This window comes from Sinocyclocheilus rhinocerous, unplaced genomic scaffold (assembly GCF_001515625.1).
Source record: "Sinocyclocheilus rhinocerous isolate Xijiao unplaced genomic scaffold, SAMN03320098_v1.1 scaffold1762, whole genome shotgun sequence".
NCBI lineage: Eukaryota > Metazoa > Chordata > Actinopteri > Cypriniformes > Cyprinidae > Sinocyclocheilus > Sinocyclocheilus rhinocerous.
In genome coordinates, this window is record NW_015636932.1 from 339269 (window position 1) to 353407 (window position 14139).

Consider the following 14139-nt stretch of genomic DNA (forward strand, 5'->3'; position numbering starts at 1 on the left):
GGGAGAGAAAGAGAGAGTGTTTGCCCTCAGATAGGGTGAGAGGATTATCTATGAATTCAATCCCTGCTTGATATTGCCATCCTTGTCCATCTCTCTCTCGTGTGCGCCTTCTCTCTGCATCTCACCCCTCTCAGAAATACATGTTTTTATTATCTGAAGATGTTAGTCTGAGATAAGATGCACCCTACGCAGACACCTTTCCTGCAATCACAAAGCTATTCTGCTTTTCTATTTAACAGAATAAGCATTCACAGTGTCACTGGGGGTTACTTGGCAGGAAATCGCAAGCGATTTGAAATTTTACTAATGCGCGACAATAAAAAGGATGACCGCATTAGACGAAGCGTCGAGAAATAATTTGCGGTTGTTTTAAAGTAGCGTCTCCATGCTGCCTCTGCATACAGAAGAATCATTTGCAAATCTCTTGACAAATTCTGAAGATGAAATGCTGAAATGTCCTGAAGTCTCTGAGAGCTTTTACCGCTCACAATAGCCACATGGTGAGGCATTGAGGAGCTAAAATCGTTGCCCTTAACATTTTGGGTCGCTGATATTATCAACTGACACTTGACTTTTGCAGAAGGACAAAGAAACGCCAGCCACAAAGAGGCGATTTCTGTGATTAGTGATAAAAAAGGGTGACTTTCAGTCCAGGGGACATAGTATCAATCTCAGCCAATTTTAGGCCACCAACATGAAATATGATTTCATAAGACAAATGCGGTGTCATTCTTAATGTGCTTAACCTTTACTGTCAATGAAAAAGTATTGATCGCTCCGTGGTATTTTCTCATCATTTGATTTCAGAGAGCCTGGTAATATATGTTGGTGTGATAAGATGAAAGATGAATGGCAGCTGAATGCTCTCACTTTAACAAAGCTGAATGGCCCCCGCTGAGAGATCGGGGGTGCGGACAGAGGAGACAGGAAACGGGAGGAGAATATGGGCTGAAATTTGTTAGACATGGTTACCTCCTTAGTTCCTTCTGCTGCTACTTTAGTTCACCCAAAATTTTAGATGCTATCGTCATTTACTCATCCTTGTGTCATTCCAAACCTTCCTTTTCCACAAAATAAAAAGGAAAGAATGCTCTGGCAATGCTTCATACGTGTGCTAAAGGATTGATTTATTGAGTCAAACTCGAGAACCGGATCAGTCTGATTCTGTTGATTAACTAACTGATTTGTTTGAAATGTTTGTGATTCACTACATTCACTATAATGCTCTCTCTCTCTCTCTCTCTCTCTCTCTCTCTATACAGTATATCTATATCTATATACGTATATCTATCTATATATCTATATATGTCTGTCTGTCTGTCTGTCTGCCTGTCTGTCTGTCTGTCTATCTATCTATCTATCTATCTATCTATCTAAAGAGGATCATACTTTAATTCTGCAAGGATGCATTTTAAATTGATAAAAAGTGACAGTAAAAATATTTAGCTGTAATGTTACAAATAATTTCTATTTCAAATAAATACTGTACCTTTGAACTTTCCATTTGTTAAAGAATCCTGAAAAAAAAAACTGTAATGGTTTCTACAAAAATTAAAGCACAACTGCTTTTAACATTGATAATAATGTTTCTTGTGCACCAAATCAGCATATTAGAATGATTTCTGAAGGATCATGTGACACTGAAGTCATTCAGATTTGCCATTACAGAAATACATTTTATAAATGTTAAAATGTTTAAAATATATGTATACTTTAATAGAAAGTTGTTTTAAACTGTAATAATATTTCTCAATAATACTCTTTTTACTGTGCATAAAAGACTTAATTGGTTAAAAATTTGGTTAAATTAATTTGGTAAACAGCGACCAATGTATTATTTAGAATTTCTCTGTTCATGTTATACAGAAGAAAGTAAGTCATACAGATTTAGAATGCTGTTAGGGTGAATAAATGATGACAGAATTTTAATTACAGGGTGAGCTATCCCTTTAAAGCACAGTGGCATCAAAAATATCACCACCGAACACCTGTGAACTCTCGTTCTGACAGCATCTTTTGGGATTATACGCTTCGTGATTCATAGCAAAAGCAAACTCAGAACTTGTCAAAAAAGAATAGCAATTTGATTTCAGAAATAACCTGCTGTCTATATCACTGTTGGCTGCCATTAGGATATGCTGTCTTTTTTACTCTTTTTGTCTGCTGTCACCGCGTCTGTTCTCCTCTGTCTGCTCGGAGCGCTGTTTCCATTACTGCCTCATTGTGATGAGTAATTGGGGAGTCTGTGTGCAGTCCTGCGTGAGCTCTTGATCTACTTAAAGAACCTAATAAGCCTGTATTCTGCAGCCCTGCAACCAAATAAGCACTGCATTCACCTGGCTTATTAGGAGGTTAGCTTGATTTATTCACCTGTGCGTTTGTGTGTATGCTGGCGTGTATGTTTTTGACAATGGCAAATCGCTACAATGAGGAGAAATCAACCACAGGGGTTAAAATGAGAGTAAAACATGGCAAAAAATGAAAGTAAAACTCTATCTATCTATCTATCTATCTATCTGTATATCTGTCTGTCTGTCTGTCTGTCTGTCAATCATCTGTCTATTTGTCTAGCTCTAGTGATCTCTTTATCTGTTTGACTAGGTCGTTTTTATCCAAAGTGAGAGAAAAAAGCATATTGTCATTAAGCATAAAGGAGCCATACATTTTAGTGGTTATCTTTTTATTTAAAAAATGGTGGGGTGGGACTCATTAGCTGCATTTTTCCTTTTATGATTTTTTAAGCTGCATTTTTTCTTATGTTTTTTCCCCTTTTTTTCTCTTTTTTTTTAACAATGAAACCACATATGTTCATTTATTTTTGCTCTTTTGGTTATTTTCCTTATTGTAAAAAAAGTTAATTGTCTTATTTACTGGGCTTGTACATTGCAGTTTGTTGAATGAATGAACGCCTTTTAAAATAAAAGTGATTTATATAATGATATATATTATAATAGTTTTCCATGGTTATCTATTAATCCTTATCCATTTCGTTCATCCATGAAGCACCTTTATTCTTTATTTTTAATCCATAGTGCTCACAAGATTGATGCACTGTATTTCAGTTCTTGCTTAACTTAAGAATAATTTATTATATTAGGTATAAATGTACCTGTTTAATTTAAAGCTGTCACCTCATTTAAGATCTTTATGAAAAATGCCTCTGACTTACTGTAATCAATCGACTGAATCATTGGTTTTTAATTTTGTGTTCACTTCCTCAGCTCAACCCTCTGGCCAGTCAGGCAGCAGTTGCTGCAGCAGCAGCAGCAGCGATGGGTTCAATTGCCGGGTCACAGGTGTTTGGTAATGCTCTCTCCAGCCTGCAGGGGGTCACTGGACAACTGGTCACCAATGCACAAGGACAGGTACCTACATACAGTACACACACGCAGCACATTTAAAAGATGTGCACATATGAAATGCACATGTAAGCTGAAGTCTGCCGCACATTAATCACAGGACTGCCAAGTCGAAGGACAAGTAAACATTCTTCTGAAATGGTCTGAACATGATTTCCTTTATTAGTATAATGTAACCCAGATACCCAAATCCAGTCTTCAGTACTGACCTTCGTGCCCCGTCTTTAGCCCCGATAGAGTGAGCCCGAGAGGGGCGTTGTGTTTAGATTGGACAGCAGAGTGGGAGTGCAGGGGATAAAATGCTGACCTTGTCATATTTACGGGGCCGGCTGCAGAATTGTTCCATCAGTATCCAGAGGCTTGAACGATGAGGCTTGTCAGACCAGGGCCCTATCTAATGAATCATCTTATCGCAGGTGCGCACCGCTCCCATATTAAAGGAAAGATTGTATAGCCAATGTGCCCTTTCACGCTACAGACGGCATTATTTACGTTAACCCTTGTCTCATTCCTCTCATCGCATTGACACTTTCTCTTCTGTACTACGACAGAAAGCATTGTTTGAGAAATCGCACGCTGGGGGCCTCTTTATGTAGCCTACCCGCTCATATTAAAGGCTTTATGGATGCTTTTAACAGTTTTGGCTGTAAATGTAATCAAAAATATCTAATGACGTTTTATATGTTAAAGGAATCTTATAATCGTGCACAGTGAGGGCAGTACAATAAATCGGCTTATCAACTTTCAAAAGGGAGGAGAAAATGGTCTCCATATCTTCTGTTGTTGACGTCAAAGGCAGTGCGTCAAAACCAACTCATCTATAATCTAGTAGAAACTGGCAGATGCAAATAAAGCAGATGCATCTGTATATATGCATTTATTACACAAAAATATATCTAATAAACATATAATACTGTTCAGTTTGTGGTCAGATATTTTTTAAATAAATTCTTAAATTACTTTTATTCAGCAAGGATGCATTAAAGTAATTTAAAAAAATTGGGCCTTAGTTAACATTAACTAAAAATAAACAATTGTTTTTCTATTTTAACACACCTTAAAATAAAATTAATTCCTGTGGTTGCAAAGCTGAATCTTCAGAGTCACTTGACATAATCCTTCAGAAATCATTCAAATATTTAGATTTATTGTCACTGTTGGAAAGAGTTGTGCTGCCTTTTTTTTGGAACATTTAAAAAGTTGAAAAGAACAGAATTTATTCAAAATAGAAAGCTTTTGTGACAGTATAAGTCTTTGCTATAATTTTTTAACAATTTAACATCCTTGCTGAATAGAAGTATTAATGACTTTCCAAAAAAAAATTACAGATAAAAGCCATATATATATAACTTTAATTTTACATTTCTTTTTTTGGTACATTCTTTTTTCTTTTTCCATTTTGGTACTACTTTTTCCCCCACCTATTCACTTTTATTTTTTTATTTTTTTGTGAATGTTGAGCTTTTAACCAAAGACAGATTTCTATCACTACATGATAGACAATACAATTATTTGCAAACTGGCAGATGCAAATAAAGAAGATGCATCTGTATATATGCATTTATTACACAAAAATATATCTAATAAACATATAATACTGTTCAGTTTGTGGTCAGATATTTTTTAAATAAATTCTTAAATTACTTTTATTCAGCAAGGATGCATTAAAGTAATTAAAAAAAATTGGGCCTTAGTTAACATTAACTAAAAATAAACAATTGTTTTTCTATTTTAACATACCTTAAAATAAAATTAATTCCTGTGGTTGCAAAGCTGAATCTTCAGAGTCACTTGACATAATCCTTCAGAAATCATTCAAATATTTAGATTTATTGTCACTGTTGGAAAGAGTTGTGCTGCCTTTTTTTTTGGAACATTTAAAAAGTTGAAAAGAACAGAATTTATTCAAAATAGAAAGCTTTTGTGACAGTATAAGTCTTTGCTATAATGTTTTAACAATTTAACATCCTTGCTGAATAGAAGTATTAATGACTTTCCAAAAAAAAATTACAGATAAAAGCCATATATATATAACTTTAATTTTACATTTCTTTTTTTGGTACATTCTTTTTTCTTTTTCCATTTTGGTACTACTTTTTCCCCCACCTATTCACTTTTATTTTTTTATTTTTTTGTGAATGTTGAGCTTTTAACCAAAGACAGATTTCTATCACTACATGATAGACAATACAATTATTTGCATCTTGAATTAAGAACTACTGTTTTCAGGTATAACCTTTTGATTAATATTTTTATGTTTTATGTACAATTGAATTGAGATTCATGCACAGTTCTTGTCTATATGAAAAATAAATGATATTCCCTACTTGTTCGGTGTATGATAAATTGTCACTCATATGAGAAGATGCCAAGTGTGTGCAGACGTTACCTAACGAACTGGTATGGCCTTGTCTATACTGAAGGTGCCTGCAGGGCTTGGCTGGACGTATCGGCATGGCGATGCCGTTGATGGGATGCGCTGTGTGTTTGTAGTGTCGTGGCGGCTGACACTGGCTGACATAATCAGGTCACTGAGACGGTCAAAGCCCAGGGCTACAGGCTCTGCTCTCGACCTTATTACTGACGCACATTATTCAGTTTGAGCCTGCTAAAACACCCACCACCCTTTTGAGCCTCATCCCCCATCCTTCTTTTGCTTTTAACATTAAAATGATACTAATACAGGCCCCAGACGTGGCCAGGGGAACAGCAGATGCTGCCACAGAACAAAAAAAAGGAAAAGGTTGGAGTAAAGAGATAAGGCAATGTGTTACTTTAGACTGAAGCACTCTTTGTTTGGTTAGGGTGTTGATTTAGCTCTTAGGCATTAATGTTGGCCAAATATTAGATGACTAAAATAACACAAATGTGGCTGTGTTGCTTGAAGCTCGGTCTATAAGTAGCAGAGTTTTCCCTCAGCTGCCACACAGCTGAATATTGTCTCATTTGGGATGAGAGATTGCAACAGTGTCTTAGAAAAGGATGCATATTGTGTTTGTGGAGGATTGAGTGTTAGTCGACATTTGAAAAAGGAAGTAAATAGTGAATGTTGCTGCATTTGAGCAGGCCTGCTGTGGATTTGTAATGGTTTTTCATGTTATTTGATCGAACTGGAATAAATGTGCAGTTTCAATTTCAGTCATAATTTGCCATTCAAATAAGGAAAATGTGAGAATGTTAACAAATACAAATCAAGGATTACATGCATAATGGTAAAAAAAAAAACATTCTTGGTCATTAGAGTTTCATACATGGTAAATGTAGTCATAGGATGAGAAGTCACTTTATTTCTGTGGAAAGAGAAAATATGTGGAAAAATATTCACAAAAACTACTAAGGTACACAAAGACAGACAAATGTCTTCCTTCATGTGAAATGAAGGCTCGTAGGTTTTATCAGACTGCATATATTATATTATATTATATTATGTTTTATTTTATTTTAAATTTTATATTATAATATTTACATTTATATTATATTATGTTATATTATATAATATTATATTATACAAGATTAAAGTTGGAAAAACAGATAAATATTTTTATTTTAAAAATATAATTTTCACAGCCTTAACATATCAGCCTATTTATGTTTCTGAGTAAAATATAAAAATAATGTATTATGCTTACACTGTAAGTGACGTGCAAAACAGACAATTAAAGCATTAATCGCATATGTTTGTTTGAAAATTTATCGTCAGCTCAGAATTTATGATTGTGACAGGCCATTATCTGAAAATAGCACACATTCAAGTGAAGTTTATTACTTGGATATAACTTAGGCTGATATGTTTATCTGTAAAATGTATAATTTTACAAATAATTATGTTTTAAAATGTCTTATGGAGAGAGAGAGAGGGACAAAGTTAACATTTCTCATTGCAAAACCGAAAAATGTAAGGACTTAACCATTATAAAAGGGGGGACTGTGAAAACATTTCATTTTTTAGCCTATTGTATTTTCGCAGATGGGACGGGGTCTGAATAAAGCAAACATTACAGCAGTATTTGCTAAAACGGTCCTCTTCCATCCATTCTCATGTCTAGTCATTCGTCTTTTTTTTTGTTTTTTTTGTTCTTTGGCTCAAATGAGCGGGAAGATCAAAGTGTTTCATCACAATGACCTTAGCAGTCTCTTCTGGGCCTGAATGATAACAGGGGCAAAATTCCCAGCTCTTTTAAAACTGTTTAAACAGTTTAAACGGCTTTAAACATCTCCCTCCTCTGAATTTTCATCTTTTCCTCCATCTCCTTCGTTCTAAATTCACGTGGACTAAGAGTCCATTGGGAAATAGTGAAAGAAAGAGAGAGAGAAATAAAAATAAATAATGTTCATTTAAAATGTGTAAGTCTTTTCCAATTGTAATAATACTTATTTTTACATTTAAATTAATCATATAATATTAATTTAATACTAATTAACATATTGTATTTGCTGTGTAATTGTCTGTTCTTTTGTTTTATAATTGGAATATTTTAACATTCAATATGGGCGCATAATATAATGTGTTATTGTTTTAGCATAAACTTTCTTGCCATTAAAGTCCACAATTCATGTTAATAGTTTTTTTTCTTTATCTTTATATATAAAGGAAACCATTTCTTATTATTTAACCAAAGCAATTGAAAACCTTGACCAAGACTGCATCAGAAAATGCAGTGTTTGACCGTTTCTGATCTGTGTTTCTTTCACAGCGACGGGTGTTAGAAGTTTGGAATTCTCTCTCAATACGTGTCCCCATCCTATTCCCCTCCAAACAGCGGGCAGTAGGGCAGAAAATGGGCAGGGATATTGCCTGGCGGCCATGGCTAACGCTGAAGATTGGCCTGGCTGCAGGAAGAGATGACATTCCCTGGGAATCACTGCCAGTATAATCTTAATGAGTTCTGCTCAAAGAGGAGAAACCGAGAGAGAGAGGGAGGAAAGGAGGAAAGGAGATGAACGCTCACCACAGTGTAAAACACATATAAAGTGTGGAAGAACAAAAGCAAGTCTTATATAGTATAAGAACAAGAAAAAAACAGTTATTGACAAACGTATGACACAATATATGGACCCTTTAGAATTTACTTCATAGTAATTCTTTTATCTCCTGCCATTTGAGGCAGGTGTTCCTCATGCGGACAAAATACATGATCAGATTTATAAGCGTAGCACAGGCTCATGCTGGATTGGTTGACAATGTTTCAGGAGATTGTTTACATCAAACACCCAACGTGATCGAGTCACCGGCAAAGTACCCATATGTTTCCCACAGTTTTACCAAATCAGATGGATTTTTATTTGCTACTTATACAGATTTATGAGGAACATGCCAACTCTAAGATGTCAGATGTTGATGGAAACCGTTTTAAACTTAATTTGTCATTCTGCATTTTTTTATGGCTTAGCTGCTTTATTTTGGACAAACATTATACACTGTAATTTCAACTCACATCAATTTAACAATGTAAAGGGTTAGTTTACCCAAAAATGACAATTCTGTCATCCCACATATCGTTCCAAACTGGATAAAATGATCGTCTTTCATGTTCCACAGAAGAAAGCAAGGCATTCCGGTTTGGAACTACATGAGGAATAACTGAATTTTCAGTTTTGGGTGAACTATCCTTTAAAGTTAGTTTCTTCCCTGAAATCATTTTTAATCCTAATTTAGCCTCTATACGAAGTAGATTTGAAATGTTCAGTGTTAATCATGAAGTTGATATTACTAGCCTTGGCATATCCCTATTAAAATGATCTGTATGGACCAAGGAGCCAATAAATAAAAATATTCAACTAGACAAACGTACATGTAGCAAACAATAAAACAATAACAGTAATCTGCATAATTTAGTTTTGGCATGCATGCTGGAAAGTACAGCAAGGCCTAACAGCATAATTGATTAAACTAGTGAAAGAAATCAAATTGAAACTCTGAAACATAAAATCATATAGAAATGGCAGAAATGATTGACAGTGTTTTTTACAGTGCAGTTTTTGTTTGCGGTTAATGCAGTTGCAGGTGTAAAAACAAGTCTTGTATCCCACAGTAAGCTGTGAACGGGGCTATTATTCAGAGCAGCCCGGGACAGTATGTAGCTGTCAGCTCGTATGCTGTATTATTGCTTGTGTTAGAGCAGCCACTTAGTCCAATGAGAGTGAATAATTGAGCGGAACAAGCCCTGAGACAAGACAGCATGCAAATGCCATGTCGGGGGACACGAGCGCCACACCGCACAATAAAATATGCTAAGTGGCAGGAGAGAGGGCCGCGGAGGATTGAGAGAGAGCGATAAAGAGTGACGGAAGGAGGGAGGGAGAGAGAGATAAATTATCTGACGCTTAATGCAAAGCAACGCAACCAAATGAGCCGTGCTGAGGGTGAATTACACATAGTCAGCCCTCCTTTTTTCCACCGCTCCATCGTCATTATGTCAAAGAGAGGAGGGAACAGGCGGAGGAGAGGAACGGTCAGAGATTATACAGATGCAGAGCTTGTTAGCGCAGCTGGGGGTCCGCTGGCAGGCGAGGGTAAATTATACGCAATAGATCAATGGTGCTTTTTCAGTCTAGGTGGTATATCAGACATGTGCACACACATACACACACACACACTGAGGAAAAGTGCTTTTTAATGCTTTCCGTTCCTCTCGGTTTTATTTTGGGGGGTTTTGCACTTTTGTTTCTTGGCAAAGTGTGTGCTAGACTTGAACTTGCACCTCTAGCATGAGCACCACAGTTCAGTGTGTCTGCACATTGGTACAGCTCATGTCCATACCACTAGGCCAAGGGTCTTGAACCTTTTCTGGCCTTTTTTAGTGGCAAAAAATTAATCACTGTGTTTTAAAGCATATTAATGTATTTACATACTTTATGATTCTTCATTGCAGAGCAGAGTAATTGTGTATTATATGTGAGCCTGGACCACAAAACCAGTCTTAAGTATCACGGGTATATTTGTAGCAGTAGCCAACAATACATTGTATGGGTCAAAATTATTGATTTTTTTTAATGCCAAAAATCATTAGGATATTAAGTAAAGATCATGTTCCATGAAGATATTTTGTAAATTTCTTACCATAAATATATCAAAACTTCATTTTTGATTAAAAATATACATCGCTAAGAACTTCATTTGGACAACTTTAAAGGCAATTTTCTCAATATTTAGATTATTATTTTTGCTCCCTCAGATTCCAGATTTTCAAATAGCTGTATCTCAGCCAAATATTGCCCTATCCTAATAAACAACACATCAATGGAAAGCTTATTTATTCAGCTTTCATATGTATAAATCTCAATTTAAAGAAAAAAAAAACCTTATGACTGGTTTTGTGGTCCAGGGTCACATATTTGAATTTGACTTAATTTTAATGGGATCTTAACTTTAGATTCACCCCCCCTTTTAAAGAGGCTAGGCCAAGGATCCAGCTTTAACATTAACATAAAACAATACTTACAACCTATTTTAAAGCTGTAAGATGATATAATATTAAATTAAACAAGATATTCAGAGAGGATTTTTTTTCTTAAAGCAACATTGAATTCGTTGAATTGCAAAAATTGAGTCTTAATTGGTGAGCATAAAGTCCATTATGTAGCACTAATATCCTCCTGAAACATGATCACAAAGGCAAACAAACATTTCGATCTTGGAAGAATCTGCATCTTGGAAGAATGTATGCTTATACTGTAAATCTTTCATAAGAAGAAAGTTCTTATGAACTTAAAAAAGTTTTTTTTTTAAATGTTTCATAACATATACATTAAGTTTGTGGTCAGTATTTATTTGTTTTTAAAGAAATTAACACACTTATTCAGCAAGGTTGCATAAATTTTTTTCAAAAGTGACTTTTACATTGTTACAAAAGATTTCAATACATTTCAAATAAACGCTTTCTATTCCTTTGAACTTTCTATTCATCGAAGAATCCTGAAAAAAGTGTTTCCCCAAAAAAGAATATTAAGCAGCAAAACTATTTTCAACCTTTATAATAAGAAAAGTTTCTTAAGCAGCAAATCAGCATATTACAATGATTTCTAAAGGATCATGCAACACTGAAGAAAATTCAGTTTTGCCATCAAAGGAATAAATGACATACTTGTGATCAAATAAATGCAGCCTTGTTAACTTTTGAAAGGTAGTATAATTAGCAGAGGTGGAACCAAGTCATTGTTTTGCAAGTCACAAGTAAGTCTCGAGTCTTTGCATTCAAGTCTCGAGTCAAGTCCTGAAATTTTGAAATGTTCAGTGTTAATCAGAAAGTTGATATAGCTAGACTTGACATTTCCTTATTAAAATGATCTGTAGAGACCAAGGAGCCAATAAATTAAAATATTCAATGAGACACACGTACATGTAGCAAGCAATAAAACCATAAACAGTAATTTGCATAATTTAGTTTTGCCACGCATGCTGGAACCTACAGTAATAGTACACAAAGTACAGGCCTACAGAATAATTGATTAAACTAGTGAAAGAAATCCAATTGAAACTCTGAAGCCACATAAAATCACATAGAAATGGCAGAAATGATTGACAGTGTTTTTTACAGTGCAGTTTTTGTTTGCGGTTAATGCAGTTGCAGGTGTAAAAACAAGTCTTGTATCCCACAGTAAGCTGTGAACGGGGCTATTATTCAGAGCAGCCCGGGACAGTATGTAGCTGTCAGCTCGTGTGCTGTATTATTGCTTGTGTTAGAGCAGCCACTTAGTCCAATGAGAGTGAATAATTGAGCGGAACAAGCCCTGAGACAAGACAGCATGCAAATGCCATGTCGGGGGACACGAGCGCCACACCGCACAATAAAATATGCTAAGTGGCAGGAGAGAGGGCCGTGGAGGATTGAGAGAGAGCGATAAAGAGTGACGGAAGGAGGGAGGGAGAGAGAGATAAATTATCTGACGCTTAATGCAAAGCAACGCAACCAAATGAGCCGTGCTGAGGGTGAATTACACATAGTCAGCCCTCCTTTTTTCCACCGCTCCATCGTCATTATGTCAAAGAGAGGAGGGAACAGGCGGAGGAGAGGAACGGTCAGAGATTATACAGATGTAGAGCTTGTTAGCGCAGCTGGGGGTCCGCTGGCAGGCGAGGGTAAATTATACGCAATAGATCAATGGTGCTTTTTCAGTCTAGGTGGTATATCAGACATGTGCACACACATACACACACACACACTGAGGAAAAGTGCTTTTTAATGCTTTCCGTTCCTCTCGGTTTTATTTTGGGGGGTTTTGCACTTTTGTTTCTTGGCAAAGTGTGTGCTAGACTTGAACTTGCACCTCTAGCATGAGCACCACAGTTCAGTGTGTCTGCACATTGGTACAGCTCATGTCCATACCACTAGGCCAAGGGTCTTGAACCTTTTCTGGCCTTTTTTAGTGGCAAAAAATTAATCACTGTGTTTTAAAGCATATTAATGTATTTACATACTTTATGATTCTTCATTGCAGAGCAGAGTAATTGTGTATTATATGTGAGCCTGGACCACAAAACCAGTCTTAAGTATCACGGGTATATTTGTAGCAGTAGCCAACAATACATTGTATGGGTCAAAATTATTGATTTTTTTTAATGCCAAAAATCATTAGGATATTAAGTAAAGATCATGTTCCATGAAGATATTTTGTAAATTTCTTACCATAAATATATCAAAACTTCATTTTTGATTAAAAATATACATCGCTAAGAACTTCATTTGGACAACTTTAAAGGCAATTTTCTCAATATTTAGATTATTATTTTTGCTCCCTCAGATTCCAGATTTTCAAATAGCTGTATCTCAGCCAAATATTGCCCTATCCTAATAAACAACACATCAATGGAAAGCTTATTTATTCAGCTTTCATATGTATAAATCTCAATTTAAAGAAAAAAAAAACCTTATGACTGGTTTTGTGGTCCAGGGTCACATATTTGAATTTGACTTAATTTTAATGGGATCTTAACTTTAGATTCACCCCCCCTTTTAAAGAGGCTAGGCCAAGGATCCAGCTTTAACATTAACATAAAACAATACTTACAACCTATTTTAAAGCTGTAAGATGATATAATATTAAATTAAACAAGATATTCAGAGAGGATTTTTTTTCTTAAAGCAACATTGAATTTGTTGAATTGCAAAAATTGAGTCTTAATTGGTGAGCATAAAGTCCATTATGTAGCACTAATATCCTCCTGAAACATGATCACAAAGGCAAACAAACATTTCGATCTTGGAAGAATCTGCATCTTGGAAGAATGTATGCTTATACTGTAAATCTTTCATAAGAAGAAAGTTCTTATGAACTTAAAAAAGTTTTTTTTTTAAATGTTTCATAACATATACATTAAGTTTGTGGTCAGTATTTATTTGTTTTTAAAGAAATTAACACACTTATTCAGCAAGGTTGCATAAATTTTTTTCAAAAGTGACTTTTACATTGTTACAAAAGATTTCAATACATTTCAAATAAACGCTTTCTATTCCTTTGAACTTTCTATTCATCGAAGAATCCTGAAAAAAGTGTTTCCCCAAAAAAGAATATTAAGCAGCAAAACTATTTTCAACCTTTATAATAAGAAAAGTTTCTTAAGCAGCAAATCAGCATATTACAATGATTTCTAAAGGATCATGCAACACTGAAGAAAATTCAGTTTTGCCATCAAAGGAATAAATGACATACTTGTGATCAAATAAATGCAGCCTTGTTAACTTTTGAAAGGTAGTATAATTAGCAGAGGTGGAACCAAGTCATTGTTTTGCAAGTCACAAGTAAGTCTCGAGTCTTTGCATTCAAGTCTCGAGTCAAGTCC

At 35.2% G+C, this 14139-nt stretch overlaps 1 protein-coding gene across 1 annotated transcript in view; it reads left to right on the forward strand.

Moving 5' to 3' along the window:
* Positions 1-14139, forward strand: part of pou6f2 (POU class 6 homeobox 2) — a 122519-nt gene that overhangs the window by 92427 nt on the left and 15953 nt on the right. Inside the window, exon 7 of the mRNA XM_016563056.1 lies at positions 3222-3365. Within this exon, the coding sequence (XP_016418542.1) occupies positions 3222-3365 (144 nt within the window). The remainder of the gene's footprint in view (positions 1-3221; positions 3366-14139) is intronic.